Source organism: Lepidochelys kempii, chromosome 3 (genome assembly GCF_965140265.1).
Source record: "Lepidochelys kempii isolate rLepKem1 chromosome 3, rLepKem1.hap2, whole genome shotgun sequence".
In the NCBI taxonomy this organism is placed as follows: domain Eukaryota; kingdom Metazoa; phylum Chordata; order Testudines; family Cheloniidae; genus Lepidochelys; species Lepidochelys kempii.
This window is the reverse complement of record NC_133258.1, coordinates 98,995,202-99,011,843: the sequence shown is the minus strand read 5'-3', so window position 1 is coordinate 99,011,843 and position 16,642 is coordinate 98,995,202. Positions and strand designations below refer to the sequence as shown.

The 16,642-nt window shown below is 44.6% G+C and overlaps 1 protein-coding gene across 11 annotated transcripts in view; it reads right to left on the bottom strand.

The window, feature by feature from the left end:
• Positions 1–16,642, bottom strand: part of L3MBTL3 (L3MBTL histone methyl-lysine binding protein 3) — a 151,987-nt gene that overhangs the window by 109,431 nt on the left and 25,914 nt on the right. For 7 of the 11 annotated variants that reach the window (XM_073337277.1, XM_073337281.1, XM_073337276.1 and 4 more), the window contains exons 3-5: positions 8,948–9,059; positions 1,579–1,738; positions 379–517 (exon numbers count right to left, since the gene is read on the bottom strand). In XM_073337277.1, coding sequence (XP_073193378.1) covers positions 379–517; positions 1,579–1,738; positions 8,948–9,059 — 411 coding nt within the window. Of the gene's footprint in view, positions 1–378; positions 518–1,578; positions 1,739–8,947; positions 9,060–10,222; positions 10,294–16,642 lie in introns of all 11 variants that reach the window. The other 4 variants (XM_073337282.1, XM_073337283.1, XM_073337285.1 and 1 more) reach the window with 3 other exon arrangements.

Below are 16,642 nucleotides of genomic sequence, written 5' to 3'. Positions count from 1 at the left end.
AACAACACTGTCTTAAGCACATTCCAGTCATTTAATTTCCTTGTTTTGTTTCTTTCTAAAAAAGGGGAAAGAGGAACAACAGAAAAGTGATAGCTGAATTACTAATTATACATAGTTAAATATATAACTGAGGAATCTATTATTCAACTGAAATTTTGGCCGTGTTGGAGCTATGCACCCCAGAGTGCACTGCACTCTAGAAAGAACATAAAAATTGAAACATCAGAAACTGGTGCCCAGCTCAGATTTGCAAGTCCCACTATTATGATATAAAAGTGCACACTGGTTAACCAAATTAGGCTAAATGCTACCTCCTCTATGTCAGGCAAAACTCCTGCTGAAGCTAACTGCGGGATTGGGTTTATGAAGCATACTAACAGTTTCATCCTTCTCTTTCTTGTCTTCTCCATCTTCTTTGCACTCTTCTTTCAGAGGTAATTTTGTTTTTCTTTTCCGACTCCCTTTAGAATCATCTTCCTCACTGCATTCCACACTATCTTTATCCTCCTTCAGTTCTCTGTCATGAGAAAAAACATGGTGACATAAGAACCTACAACTATTCAATTCTTGCTTCCATGAACTTAAGTGGAAGAATTAGGAAAAGGCAACTACCCTGAATGATAGGGAATGATAAGAAAATCCAAGTGCTTGTAGGTCCCTGGGTATCATTCAAAATATATTCTTAGAGCTACTACTGAAAATGACAGTTGTCAAAAGTTAACACAGAAGACATACACCGGTAATTGCAAAAGGAAAGCTGTCATCCTATACTGAACAGATTCTGCATGTTTAAAACAATTTGTCTTTCCCGCCTGGCATCAAAACTCATAAAGAAGCAATTCTTTTGAAATGCTTAAGACTGCAGGGCAGTTTAAAGAAAGGAAAGAACTAGTAATTATTATGACTGACAAATCCATTTGGAATAAGCTGATATGTAACGGCATTAATTGTCAGTCAAGCAACCAAAAAACAGACAGCTTTGAAGCAATTACTTAAAAATGACGAAAAATGCTTTAGAACATTCATGTCAAATTGCCCTAGTGAAATGTACAATTCACAATGAGCATGTAATCAGAAATCTTCATTTGTGATGTGATGAGCTGCATTAGTGCACTGCTGAAATGGAAAGAATAGACAAACTGTCACAGGTTGGAGTTTGTCATATGTAATGTAGCTTTTGCATTTAAATAATTAACTAACCACACCAACCATCTAATCGCTGAGCATCCTAATTCTAGTGATTATGAAACATTGTGCGAGTCTGACACTGACTCATGCAGACCAGAGATGAGTTCTTCACTGTTTGTGTTCAACGGTAAAAGACAATATTTTCTGTGCAACTAAGGAAGTCTTCAACACTTGCATTACACAAGACTCAAGCTCTCATATTCTATAAATGTTTGGGACAAAATTATAAGTAGATATGAATAATTGAAAATTAAAAATCAGAAAATTCAGAGATTAGGTTGCCTCATTCTCACCCCACCTGACCCCACTACTGTTTTATCCCAATATTCTCTCTCATCATGCTGCGTGCATGTCATATTACTTGAGTGTATGTTTTATAATAGCACCTACTTGTTTTTGATGTGATGTGCACATTTCTGGCTGCAAAATTTCCCTTCAGGAACAAACTCTTCTGTGGTACCATCGTGATAACAGTTTTCACAGAAAATAAGCCCATCCACTTTCGTAGCTTCCTTCAACTTCAGGGGAATCCCAGTCTTTTCTGAAAAGGCTGCACAGTGAAAGGAAAAAAAGAGTAATTTCTCCAAGCTACAGTACAAAAAGTAAGAAATTTCTAACCACAGAACAGACCTTGCCAAGCAAAGGGAAGGTTCTACTTATGCCACTACCATTAGCTGTAGAACCAATGGCTATCATCCATGATGGGTTACTGTTCCTCACTCCAAAGGGCTGGCTTTCAAAAGTAACACAGGTTTTAGCATGCAACAAAAGATAAATGCCCATTAACCTTATATTTCTGTTATCAATGGAATGGAGAGGTGTGTCAAAGTTGCCGCCACAACACACCCATTCCTCACTGGCTGCAGCAACTTATGCCTCAGTTGCACCCCCCGCCCCTTTTGGCCTACTGTGGCCATAGGGGTGTCCCGGCCCTCCGGCTGGACCACTGTACAGAGTCCAGCCACTTTTCGGGCCACAGACACCTTTATCAACGTCCAATAAAAATGTATACATACGAAACCTTCAGCCTGCTGGGCTCTGGGGGCAGTCACCTCAGCGCAAGAGTACCTCTGTTGCTGCTCCCTAGTTGGATCAATCTCCCAATCCAGGGGCTGGCATACTCCTCCCCTTTCTCAGGATACAGCTTGTTAGGGCTCCCTCTGAGTCAGGCTTCCAGCTCATCTTTGGAGAAGCCTATCTGGTCTTTTACCCTTTCTCCCTCTCAGGCACTTCTCACCTCCTCTCCTCCATGTCTTTGCTCCCAAAATGGGCTCCCCCAGCTGTGCTTTATTTCTAATTAGGCTTGGCCCACTCACCAAGTGCACCTAGGCTACATAATTGGCCTTTCACAACCTGGGTAGGGGAAACCCCCCTCATAAGAGAACATTAACATAATGACACAAGCCATCATTTAGCTGATCTTTTTTACTGTGAATTTAGTGCTGCTGAAAGATGTTGCATTAGATGCACTGAAGACTGAGGTCCTTTATCCACTGATCAGGTACAGCCCAGGCAGCAGCTGTGCAGACTTTTCCTTGCCCCCCTGCCAGCATGCCTCAGTCCTGGCCTAGTGAGACTGCTGCCAACTATGAAAAGGAAATTTGGAGAAATTTTCTTTTAACAAACACACACTGTTCTGTAACTAAAATCCTAGGCTACGAGGTATTCTTCTATTACAACCTTTTTCTCCAAAAGATTGTACGTAACTACTCCTGTAGTCTACCAGAGGGAAAAAAAATACACATTTTCCCTCTTATCACTCTGGATTAGGACAACTAAATTTCCCAACATTAGATTCAGGTATTCAGACATCTATAAGCCTAGGCACCAAATGTCTAGGCTTGTAGTGGACATGGCAGCCTACACTTATGGGTAAGATGAAGCTTCAAAAAGAACTGAGGGGAACTACTTAATAATAGAAACCTATCTGATGGAAACTAAATATGACTTTTTTGTAACCCATTTACTTCTTTTAAAAGACAAATTCCAAGTCAAAAGGCAAAACAATTCCTTCTGCTTGAACACTGAACGCTCCTTTAAAGGGCAGTCAAATGAACCCCTGGATCTAGATATGGAGTACTTGTGGCACCTTAGAGACTAACCAATTTATTTGAGCATAAGCTTTCGTGAGCTACAGCTCACTTCATCGGATGCATACTGTGGAAAGTTTAGAAGATCTTATTATATACACACAAAGCATGAAAAAATATCTCCTCCCACCCCACTCTCCTGCTGGTAATAGCTATTGAGCTTATGCTCAAATAAATTGGTTAGTCTCTAAGGTGCCACAAGTACTCCTGTTCTTTTTGCGAATACAGACTAACACCGCTGTTACTCTGAAACCTGGATCTAGATAGCTCTTCATCACTAATGGGATGGTGTGCTGCATTACACAGCTCAATGTTCTCAGTGGTTAAGTGACGTCATACACTATCTCTTCCCCCAGTCATGCAGGTCTAGATGTGCACTGGAGGTAAGCATATCTTTATACTGCAACAAACTAATCTGGTACAACGTAAGACGTACATCCTCATCACAAATGTATGCTTAATACAATACAAAGCATTGAACATATTTGATTTGACTAGCAAGAATTTGTTTTAGGTTAACCATATTGCAGGGCACGATGGTGTACATTTGATATTACAAAACTGTAATCACACAGCTATGAGAGGGGACAGAATCTACTCCACAACATATGGCATAGTGCTTATACTATGATAACAAGTCTCTCACCTCCACATCACAGATATGAACTTTCCACAAGTCAATACTAATTGAAAATTGTTACCAGTTGCTTCATGGCTTATCCTTAAGGCTCCGTGTCTGTTACGGAAGTCACGGATTCCGTGACTCTCCATGACCTTCTGCAGTGGCTGGTGCAGCTGGCTCTGGGGCTTCCCTAGCAGATCAGGCAGCAGCTGCTGGGGCAGTTTGGATGTGGGAGGGGGCTTAGGGCTGGGACAGGGGGTTGGGCTGCAGGGCGGGGGGGCCTCCCCGGAAGCGGACGGCATGTCCCTGTAGCTCTTAGGTGGAGGGGCCAAGAGGCTCTGCATGCTGCCCCTGCCCATAGGCACCGTCCCTGCAGCTCCCATTGGCCGCGGCTCCCAGCTAATGGGAGCTGCAGAGCCGCAGCACATGACAGGGGCAGTGCACGGAGCCTCCGGTCTTCCCTCCCCCTAGGAGCTGCAGGGACACGTGGAGCCAGGTAGGGAGCCTGCCAGCCCTGCCAATCCTCCCGTCCACACCAGCAGGGGTCCCGGGCCACCTGCCTCCCCCCGCCCCCACCAGCAGGGAGTCCCAGCCACTGTTCCCTCTAAGTTGCGTGCGTGCACACAGATCTTAAACCCTGCGCACATGGCGAAACACCACACGCACTCGGGCTTTGGCTGTTTTTTTTTGTGCTTCGGTGGCAGCACAGAAGACTTTTTTTGCACACATGGCCTGTTAAAAATTAGAGGGGACACTGGTCCCAGGCCATGTGCCGCTGCCACCCCAGTACCAGTGGGGGGTCCCGGGCCACGTGCCACCACCCACCTTCCCCCCAGCACCAGGTCGCCGCCCACCTCCAGAGCAGCTGTGCCCTCCAAGGCACAAGTTTTAGATAGGGGTATATAGTAAATGCCATGGTCATGGGCTGTGAATTTTTGTTTACTGCCCGTGACCTGTCCATGACTTTGACTAAAAATACCTGCGACTAAAATGTAGCCTTACTTATGGAACATGAACAGGTGCTCTCCGTTCAGTTCCTTATAGACACTGAAGAGATATCTATCAAACAAAATCGCACCAGTTAAAAGGGCTAACAGCAATAATAGTAGTTGGCAGTCTCAGGAGAGAGGTCAAGGACTAAACAGGCTGAAAAAATAGTTACCTACCTCTCATAACTGTTGTTATTTGAGCTGTATTGCTCATACCCATTCCAATTAGATGCATGTGCGCCAGGTGCACAGCGGCCAGAAGGTTTTCCCCCAGCAGTACCCATTGGGCCAGGGCAGGCACCCCCTGGAGTCATGCCTCCAAGGCACCGAATACAGGGCCCTGCCTACCTGCTGCCACCTCAGTTCCTTCTTGACGGTTTGCTCCGACAGAGGGGAGGCGGGCAGGTATCGGAATGGACATGAGCAACACATCTCGAAAAACAACAGTTACAAGAGGTAGGTAACCATCTTTTCTTCTTTGAGTGATTGCTCAAGTGAATTCCAAGTAGGTGATTACCAAGCCTAAATTTGGAGCGTCTCCGCTGTGTAGCCAAAGTGCGCAGGCCAAGGGACTTGAGGGTGGCTCTTGAATCCTTGAGGCTGGCTCTTGAATCCTTGAGGCTATGAAGCCTCGAGTCTGTCTTCTCTGAGAAGAGGGTCAAGCCCTCAAATGGGACCTCATATGGGAAACCTCATATGGGACCTCATATGGTCTGTTGGACCTCATATGGGAAACCTGATGCCTGTAACCAGGAGTCCCCCTCATGGCCAACCCCAGTCAGCCACATCCAGGACCAACACCCTGGCCACCAGCTTGCCCTCCTCTACCAATGAGGAGATTTCTGCCCTAGCAGAAACTCTATAAATTCTTCTGGCAGAAACTCTATAAATTTTGCCATAGCCCCTCAGGAGTTAACATCATATCATTATAACATCAAGATATAACATTATATCTACTTAGGACCGCTTGGTGATTTGAGATTCGGAGCTGGAGACCTTCGGTGGAATAAATTTTCCTCCCAAAGAGGTCCAGCTTCTTTGCCTCCCTTTTTTGGTGGGATGGGTCTGGTGTCCCTGGCGCTCCCGCTTATTTGCTGGCCCTACAGCTAGGGAGTCCGGCAGAGGGTGGGTGTAAAAATGTTCAAACCCCTTAAAGGGAACGAAATGCTTCCGTTTGGTCTTCTTTGCCATCAGTGGTAAGGAGGTGGGGGTCTGCCACAGAATTTTGGTGGTCTCTTGAATAGTCTTTATGAGTGGCAGAGCAATCCAAGGGGGACCAGAGAGGGCTAGGATATCCACCATAGGATCTGATGTCTCAGCGACCTCCTGAACCTGGATCCCCAGGTTCTGGGCCACTCTGCTCAGTAACTGCTGGAGTACGCTATTGTCCTCCTGTGCGGGGGCCATAGAAGTTCCCACCACCGCCTCATCTGGTGAGAATGAGAACGAGGCCCTAGCTAGGACCGGGTCTTGCTCTCTGCCCTCAGCACCGAGGGGGTTACATTGTGCCGGGTCTTCCAGCGCGGCAACCGATGCAGCGTGGGGCAGCTGGTCCTGCACCAAGGGAGGTGCGAGAGGCGCGCGAGATACCGAAGCTACTGACATAGACCTCCTGGAATAAACAGGGGGTCCAGAAAGGCCACTGGGTCGGAGCCTGCCATTGCCCAGGCCACAGTACCTGGAGGAATTACTGCATTTCCTTCTCTGACGTCGAGTGTCTACGCGATCAGTGTTGGCTTCACTTAGACCTGCAGGACTCCAACTCTGACTCAGAGGACTCGCTGAAGGAGGACCACAGGAGAGCAGTGCCCACCGATGCTAGGGAGCAGTGCCGGGAACTTGAGGACCGATGCAGCTCTTCTACCTGTCCACTAGCAGAAGGGACTGGTGCTGAGGGGATGGTGATCGGCACGGTACCATGAATGGCACTGAAGATCTCACAGGTGTCGCTGAAGCAAAGCTCAGTGCTCTGTCTCGCCTAAGTGGAGAAGGCAATGCTGTGAAGGCAACGAGCTCTCTGGCCACCTCAAAAGTCTCCGGCATGGCTTGCTCAAGACCTTCCTGGAGTCTCGGGGGCCCAGATTCGACTGGTCCGTCAGTGGAGCAGGCGTCAAGAGAGCCCAACTAGGCGGTGCCCCAAGGAGGGTCTCACTGCGCCAGCCTCCTTCAGTACTGGCTTGGGCATGGGTGAATGCCCTCTGTCAGGTCTCTTCTTTTTGTGGGGTACCAGAGACTGGTAACGGTGCCACCCACTGACCTGCACAGAGCCCCTATGCAGGGAACTCTGTCGGCGCCAAGGGTTTCTATCAGAGTCCTTCCTCGGTGCCAAAACCTCTTGCGACGACAACGGGGCACTACAAACTGATGCCGAACTGCTCAGCATCAGCTTGGTTGACCCTGGGTCAGAGTGGGGATGGAGGGCAGCCTCCATAAGGAGACTCTTCGGTCACTGATCCCTCTCCTTTTGGGTTCTGGGGAAGAATCCCCAGCAGATTTTGAAATGTTCCTTTTCGGACTTTATCCCGCAGGCACTTTAGGCAGGAAGCGTGGGGGGTCACTCCTGGGCATAGGTTTGCCACATGCTACACAGGGTTTAAACCCCAGGGACCGAGGCATGCCCCGGTACCGGGGGAGGGGGGATGAGAAGAGGCAGGGGGTACCCCCAAACGATATCTTATAGATCTGTACACTAACTACTGTCTAACTATTTACAGGACAAGTCTGAAGACTGCTAAGAAAGAGACGCTTGCTGAAGCAAGAGAGAACGAGCATTCCGGCTAACCATCACAGGCAGTAAAAAAGAACTGAAGTGGCAGCAGATCAGCAGGGGCCTATATTTGATGCCATGGAGGCACGACTATAGGGGGCACCTAAACCGACCCGATGGGTACTGTTCGGGGAAAAAGCTTCCGGCTGCTGCGCATGTGGCACACTTAATTGGAATAGACATGCGCAATCACTTGAAGAACAACTACGTTTTCGCCCCTAGAAAGGGTCTGTCTTGGTCAATGGGAAGACATATTAGCAGGCCAAAGTTTTCAGCACTATTGCTTGTGCTGTTTGGTGGATAGCTAGCGACTAACAGTTGCATTCTGTTAATCTGGCATTTTCCACAAATGCTAAAAATAATTATGTATTTAATTTAAAAAGGAAAAAGAATCTGGTAAAATGTACCGTCTGCAAGGGCAAAAAAATGATGGGTGCAAGAAACCATGCAAGTAGCTGTGATATTCTTTTCAGTGCTACCTTATTGATCCTATGTTCAATGTGTACAAAAATAGTACTGAGCATCAGTGACTATGTGATACATCTTTCTATGGATGAAAATGTGTATTTTCCTTTTGCCAGTATTTTAATTTCCACAGAATATCCGGTCTAAACCCCTTGCCCATGCAGTTAAATGCCCATGTAAACCCTTCAATGTTATTACTCAGAAAATTTTTGCAAGCACTCACAATAGTTCACTGTGGTAGAGTTAGCAGTAACAAAGATATTGCAGATCTAATCTTCCATCAGTTAAGTTGTTTGAGCAACTAATAAACAATATCCTGTAACAATTGTTTTGCAGTTTACACTATTTTGAGCTGAAGTTAACTAAAGACAATAGGTAAAATCCTTCTTTTCTTTTTAGAACTAACTTCAGCAAGAACAACAAAGTGTAGAATGTTGATGTATTCAAATAGAGTAAGCAATTAGGGCACCTTTTAATTAAAATAATAACAGGCTAGATCACATGAAAATATTTTTTAGTTCTAAACTTAGATAAAAATGTCTATTAGAAGGATACAGCTGAAGTTCTCTAAAATTACTGCTTCCAGATGTTTAATAGAAATGTGAAGTTTTGTGCTTCTTTCTAATTTAAAAGACACTTTGACACCCATTCACACTCAAGTAATTAATAACATCCCCTCAGCTTTTTTCATGAGATGTGTACAGAAGTTGTTAGAGGAAAAGCAACTAAGCAGTTTAAAGCTTTTGGCAACCTTTTATGGAACACCATTAGATTAAAAAAAAAACAAAAACTATAGCATACAAAAATTAAACAGCTTCTTTCTGACCTTCTTGAGCAGTTGGCACCATCCAGGTTGTGGTAGCAGTGGCCTTTTTAACATTTTCCATCTCTGTTTCATCTGTGATGACTTCCAGGGCACCAAATTCATTCACTCTGAACTGAAAAAACAAAGAAAAATGGGGTGAAATTCTGAAAAACAAAAAAATTGACTGACACTCCCTTAAGGATTATTCTTCCATCCTTTTAGTTTCTTATAATGGTGCCCTTCATCGTATTATCTGAGTGCTCAGTGATACTGCTAATCCCCTAGCAACAGGAAAAGTGTATTTATTATGTCTCTAAAACACAATGCACATGGTGTTCTATAAAAGTTAATTTAAGCATTTTTCTCCATGTATATACTCACACACACACCATTTACAAATACATACAGAATAGTATGTATCCTAAACAAAAAATATTATCAATAGCAAACATCTCAAAGTAAATTAACTTATTCTGCTTTTTTAGCTCTCCCTTCACTGGCAGTAAACCAGTGCTCTACCATGAAACATTTTTGTCAAAGGCCTGAAAGTGATCGAGAAAATACAAGTATTTCACAGAATATTGTAATTTCAGCACCAACCAAAAGCTGATTGTTTCTCCAATGCAAATTGCATGTAAGCAAACATCTCAAAGCAGTTTATGAACTGTCTAATTACCTACTATATGTAATATAACCATCAGCCAGGAACAAGGCTTAGCAATATCCCACACACTGTGCTTATACTAGATCACTGTGATTTATGTCCATCCCACCTCCAGTAAGAAAGCATCCTCCAAATGCTTTATCAACTGCGATGCTAGCAGATGAGACTAATGTTCAGCTTTCCAGTTAATAAATAAGTCAGTACATCCAATGGGTTGCACAGGTGTAACTAAGGGCAGAATTTTGTTCATGATCTATTTTAGCTGAAAGGATGCAAGTCACCTAGAGCTCAATCACACCTTATACGTGCTGGTACTGTGTCCCAGAGGGATCTCCAGGACGAACTATGCCTCAGAATCCCCTCACAAAGCTCCCTGGCATGGAGAAGAGGCACACCCACTGCAGCACTCCTTTGGCTGAAGGAGTGGGAGGTGGAGGATACTTCCACCTATCCTTGCCACCCTGGCCTGATCTACCCCTCACATTCTTTAGTGTATTTTTGTGCCTCAGGAGACTCCAGAAGGGAATATTCAGCTCCTTGTATTGGGGCACCACATCAAGGGAGTCTAAATGGGGTTTTTCCACATTTAAAAGGGGACACCATCAAGATTAGTAGACCTAAATTTAACTTACTTTGTTTTACTCACATCTGTTTGCAAAGTCCATGTTACCCTAGCCCCCATCACAAAAAGAAAGATCTAATGCTTGACAGAGAAAAAAATGTCAACAGTCCAACAATTATGAGCAAGCCTTCAACAACATATGCAGTGCAAAAATTAACGTTTTGATTAAAAAAAATCACTTTCAAAGTTTTCACAGGGTTAAACAATGAATAAACCATGAATAAAATATGACAGGTCACTAATTAGGAGCAAGCCAAAGCAGCAACGTCCAAAAGTTGCTAACATTTAAGAGCTCGTTAGTGACCTATCTGAACCAAACTGGTAGTACCAGACCAGTGGACAGGTACACAACACCAATAACACCACAGTTAACACTAGTTGGCAGTTTCAACAAAGGAGACCAGAACTAAATGGGGATGGAACCTGAATTACTGTCTCACCCCTAGAGGAGGTTCCTTCAGGTCAGAGCTAAGGTAAAGTGAAAGGGTTGTGAGAAAGTTTTCACCATCACTGCACATGCTATCCCTTTTCTGCAGATAAATCAAAACTTTGGCTCTCATGGCTGTCAAATCAACAACTTTCAAGAACACTTTAATGCCCCAACCCAGGAAAAAAACTTAAGAACACATTTAAATGCTTTGCTGAATGAGGGTCTAAATAAAGACTGATGAAACACTGTAAAAGCTTTTGAGCTGTTTGTCTGTCTGACTGATAGGTTCTTCTACAGTCCTCATAACTGTAGAATATGAGCATATTTATTGTTTCCAGAAAAGGTATGTAATCAAAAAATTGCATTTGGAGAAATTCCAAACTCACATTTGCAGGAATTACATGTAAAACTGGCTACCATTTAACATGATCAATAAATCAAAGTGGTGTAATCTATTAATGGAACCAATGTTAAATATGAAAACACTATTATCAAAGCCTACCAAATGGCAAGAAAATTAATTTTAAAAGGTATCTATTTAAAAAAATTCATATGAATCTATCTTGGATTAAGACCCTGATGCAGAACATGAATCAGAGGCAATCTGCCCAATCAATGGATTACATATTAGAGTATTTTAAATATGTCTTCTACACTTCTAAGGACATTCACCATTAGCCCACTGACCAGTCTGCCTAAAGATTGCTACATCTTACTAGTACCAGTGAAGATCAAATTAGTAAAGGGGTTACTATTGTTCTCCACTGGCTGCAGAAGTTACTTAAGAGCAGAGAGAGAAAAAGGGGGAAAACCTATAGTTAAAATACATTAAACAGAAAAAATAAAAAAGGTACAGCGACTTTCAAGCAACAAATGTTCAACTTCAAAAAGAAATCACAAAATAGAGCCAACAGTACCATCTACTGGGCAAGGTTAGGATAATGAGGTTATAGTAATATATATAATTGGTACAATACCACTGAAAATACATGTGGGAGTAATGGACCAAATATTCTGGCCTGACATCAATGTAATCGAGGACTAACTCAACCAATGACAATGGAATGAAACTGGTCTAACACAGATGTTAGTGAGATCAGAATCCACAGTATATATTGCTCCTCCTACATAAGAGGTAACTAAAGTTAAAGTAAATGAGAGCTATGCTGGCAACATGTCAGGAGAGACTACACCTAGAATGCAAAGGATTTCTGGCCTGAGAGCACTAGGGCTCATGCTTAAAGCGAATGAATGGGACTACTCAAGGTTAAGCATGTGTTTAAATGTTTACAGGAGTGGTGCCCCAGTTTGAAGCATATTCCAGCAACTCTCCTCTTTTGTATGATGGCGCAACCCACAAACACCTTAGGTCCCACTATATTATAGAAAAATGTTATACCCAAAATTATTTGAAAGAATGTTATTTAGGCTGTAAAAGTTAGGAAATGCAAGAATTTGTTCATACATCCTTCTTTCTGCCTGTCTGTATGGATGCATTATGATTAAGGCTGCGTATCTGTCACTGACTTTCTGTGACCTCTGTGACTTCTGCAGCGGCTGGTGCTGGCTCAGTGGCTGCCCGAGCTGAGCAGTTTGGGTGTGTGGGAGGGGGCTCAGGCAGTGGGTTGGGGTGAAGGGCGGTTCTTACCTGGGGAGAGGGGGGCTCCCCGGCTCCCACCAGCATGTCCCTGCAGCTCCTAGGCAGAGTGGCCAGGGGGCTCCACATGCACCACCCCCACCCCTTCCATTAGCTGCAGTTAGCGGACGATGGGAGCTGCAGAGCTGGCGCTTGTGGCGGGAGCAGCACGTGGAGTCCCCCTGGCCTCCCCTCCCCAAGGAGCTGCAGGGACACACCGGTTGGAGCCGGGTAGGGAGCCTGCCAGCCCCATCAACCCTCCCCCATTCCAGCACCAGCATGGGTCCTGGGTCAGGCGCTGCCGCCCCAGCACAGGTCCCAGGCTGCAGGCCGCCACCCCACGCTCTCCCACCAGCACCAACGATGCTTTCTGATTACTGCCCGTGACCTGTCCATGACTTTTACTAAAAATACCTGACACTAAAACGTAGCCTTAATTATGATACAGTCTTTAATTACATGATCACATACTACTTTTGCCACAGGACCCCTCCCTCATTCAGTGCACAGGACTGACAGTGCTCAGAAAATGAAAAGGAGTACTTGTGGCACCTTAGAGACTAACCAATTTATTTGAGCATGAGCTTTCGTGAGCTACAGCTCACTTCATTGGATGCATACTGTGGAAAGTGTAGAAGATCTTATTATATACACACAAAGCATGAAAAAATACCTCCTCCCACCCCACTCTCCTGCTGCTAATAGCTTATCCAAAGTGACCACTCTCCTTACATTGTGTATGATAATCAAGGTGGGCCATTTCCAGCACAAATCCAGGGTTTAACAAGAACGTCTGGGGGGGGGGGCGGGGAGGGTAGGAAAAAACAAGGGGAAATAGGCTACCTTGCATAATGACTAAGCCACTCCCAGTCTCTATTCAAGCCTAAGTTAATTGGATTCAATTTGCAAATGAATTCCAATTCAGCAGTTTCTCGCTGGAGTCTGGATTTGAAGTTTTTTTGTTGTAAAATAGTGACTTTCATGTCTGTAATCGCATGACCAGAGAGATTGAAGTGTTCTCCGACTGGTTTATGAATGTTATAATTCTTGACATCTGATTTGTGTCCATTTACTCTTTTACGTAGAGACTGTCCAGTTTGACCAATGTACATGGCAGAGGGGCATTGCTGGCACATGATGGCATATATCACATTGGTGGATGTGCAGGTGTAGAAGATCTTATTATATACACACAAAGCATGAATACAGACTAACACGGCTGTTACTCTGAAACCTCTCAGAAAATGAGGCAGCAGTTTGATATTTTTATACTCATCCTCCAGTTAATGGTCCTTGCCTTATTTACTGCCTACTATCCAAAGCCTGCAATGAAAATGTATTTTTTATTTAAATAATAATAAAAAAAATGCCTATACAAAGGCTTCAGATGCTCTAACGATTAGTATTACAGGATAATGCATTAAAACAATCTTTTAGGCAGGAATGCAACCATCCAGACACCTACAAAAATATTTATTTATACCCCTTCATTGTTTTGGGAAGCATATCCTCAGCCATCTCCAAAACTCCGACCAAACAGGTGTCTTTTCCAATGTGCCCAGAAGATTCCCAAATCTGAGCTATTTTGTCCAATTGGGCGGGAGGGATGCAAATTCCAGAATCCCAGAGCCTTCACAGACTACTCTTTGCCAGTTGTCCTTTCTTTTATGATGAGGGGGATCCAATTCAAGTGCCCCTGCTGACATCCCAGAAACCAATAGGCAACCAGTGGCACAATCCAGAGCATTGGTGACATATAGTCCAATATGTCTCAATAAGCAAGCTGCAATTTCATTCTCCAAATGCCTGTAAGGTGTGGCCCCATGTGCAGTAATCTAACCTTGAGGTAACAAAGACATGGATAACCGTGACAAGGTCCACATCCTAAAGGGAAAGGTTGCACCTGCCTAAACAGACACATGTGGTAACAAGCTGACTGGTTTACCTCTAATATCATTGTTCAAGAGCAGCTATGGGTCCAGAATCAGCCCTAAATTGCAAACCCTGCTCACCAATGGCAGATGCACTCCTTCAATCAAAGGGACTGATATTATCTCCTCCATCTCAGTCCTGCAACCCCCCGTCATCATGCTTGGGTTGTCCCTCAGCCAGCTCACTCCCATCCAAGCCTTATCTCAACTATTCACATTTCTTCAGTCTTTTCAATCTTCTCCCTGGTATTTGAGGGGTCCATATACATTAATGAATTTATCTCCACTGTGAGATCAGACAGCATTATTATCCCCATTTTACAGACGGAGAAACTTGGGACAAAGATTTGCATGAGGCTACACACTGTGTCAGTGGCACAGCCAGGACTAGAACTTCAGGCCTCCTGACTCTCAACCCCTTGCTCTTTCTTCCAGAGCACAATCCCATAGTGCCAGAGGTGTTGTGCAGCCACAGCTCCCACTGACTTCAGTTACAATTGTTAGAGCTCAAGATTTCTGCCCACCAGGTCCTACATGTCTAACGTTCAGAACCCTCACTCAGCATCACATAGGAAGGCTGTGGTAGGAACAGGGGTAGGACTATACTTTCCTGTGTGGCATTCACCTGCCTTAACCAGAAGACCATTCTTTTTCTTCCTGCGGTTCCCCGCCTTGTTCCTTACAAACCTTCCACCATCTAAAGCAAATGAGATAGGGAAATAGCTCCCTTCAGTAAACAACTCTGATTCAGCCCCAAAGAACTATCCATTCAGTGCACTGAATGAGACTAGGGTCCCATGGAAAAACTACTATGTGATCATGTAATTAACGACTGTATCATAATGCATATACATAAATGGGCTGAATTAAGATTTCACAGGTGTGGCAGAGCTCTGACCTTGTCCCTATGAGTCCTGTGTTTCCAGGCGGTTTATACTAACTTCAGAGGTTCACTGTGACCCTCCACGTAGCCCTTCTCTCTCTAGGGCCAGGTACAGTTTACTGAGCCCTTTTCATCATAAGCCAGCAAGGAGGTTGGTGAGAGAACTCCCACAGTCTCTGTTGTCCCTACGGGCTTATTCCAGAACAGTTTAGCCTCCTGTCCTGACAGAGGCCTGTCTTCCCCTCTCAGGAGGCGTTTCTGTAGTGGCCGGTTGGGGGGAACCCGGGCCTGCCCTCTACTCCGAGTTCCGGCCCTGGGACCCTAATAGCAGCAGCTGTTGGCAACCGACCCTTCACTGCCAGAATTGCTACATTTCCCTGGGCCACTTCCCCACAGCTCCCCTGCTTCTCTCTTAACACCTTCTTCACCTTTACCTTAGGGCTCTCTTCCCAGTGGCTTAAGTGTGTCTTCATTACCTAGGCCTTCAGCCGCACTTCCTCTCCTCTGGCTCCCTGGCTCTCCTTGGCCTGACTGGTGTGAGCCCTTCTATAGTATCAGAGGGGCCTTAATTAGAGTCAGGTATTCACATTAGCCTAACAGCTTCAACTGACTCTTTGCAGGCTAATTGGAGTCATGTGTCCACTCTAGCCTGGAGCAGCCCCTGCTCTGGTCAGCCAGGGAACAGAAAACTGCTTATCCAATGGCCACTATATCTGCCTTCTACTACTCTGCTGTACCCAACTGGCCTGGGTCACAGCAACCGAAATTCTGGCATCCTCCTAACTTTTGAGTGCTTGCTTTGCAACAAAATACAATTATTTTAATATAGAGAGTTTATTTCCTGTTTTTTAAAGGGAAATTGTAAAAACAAATTCTATTATGTACAGGTTTGAATCCTGAACCTCTGGTAATGGAGCACAGCTTGAGCTAAAGGACTAACTACATTAGCTGGCAGGAAAAGATTGTTATCCTGAGTGGGGAGAGAACAGGCCACATGCTGGGGCTGAAGGATGGCTGAGGGGAGACCATTCTGGCTTTCTCTCTCTCCCCTCTCCCTGAGGAAGTACAGGAAGCTCCTTTTCCATGTACTGCCCGCATGTTGTGGGGATAGACCACCAGGGCCCTGTGCAGAGTCGAGGGACGGAAGTTTTCAGCTGGGAAGGAGCCTGACCCAGCTCGCTCTTTCCCTCATTCCAAAGAGACTATCTGCTGTCAAGATTCCAAGCGCAGCGTGTGCTGCTCCTGCAGCAGCAGCATGATCCCTGCCTTAGTAACTGACCACAAAAGTTCTAATCTATCATGGCATACTTTTAACATTTTGCAGACAATGCATGGGACAAAAGAGAAATTGTGATTTTCTAAATTTTATCTCTCTGTAAAACTTGTGTCTAATTTCATGGGACCAAAAAAAAAAAAAAAAAAAGTGGGGTGGGGAGGCACTTCTCTGGCCTGTAAGCCTAACTTCAATACCAGACAAATTAGTTGCAACTATAGTAAATAACAGAATTATCAGACACATAGATACACAATATGTTCGGGAAGACTGAACA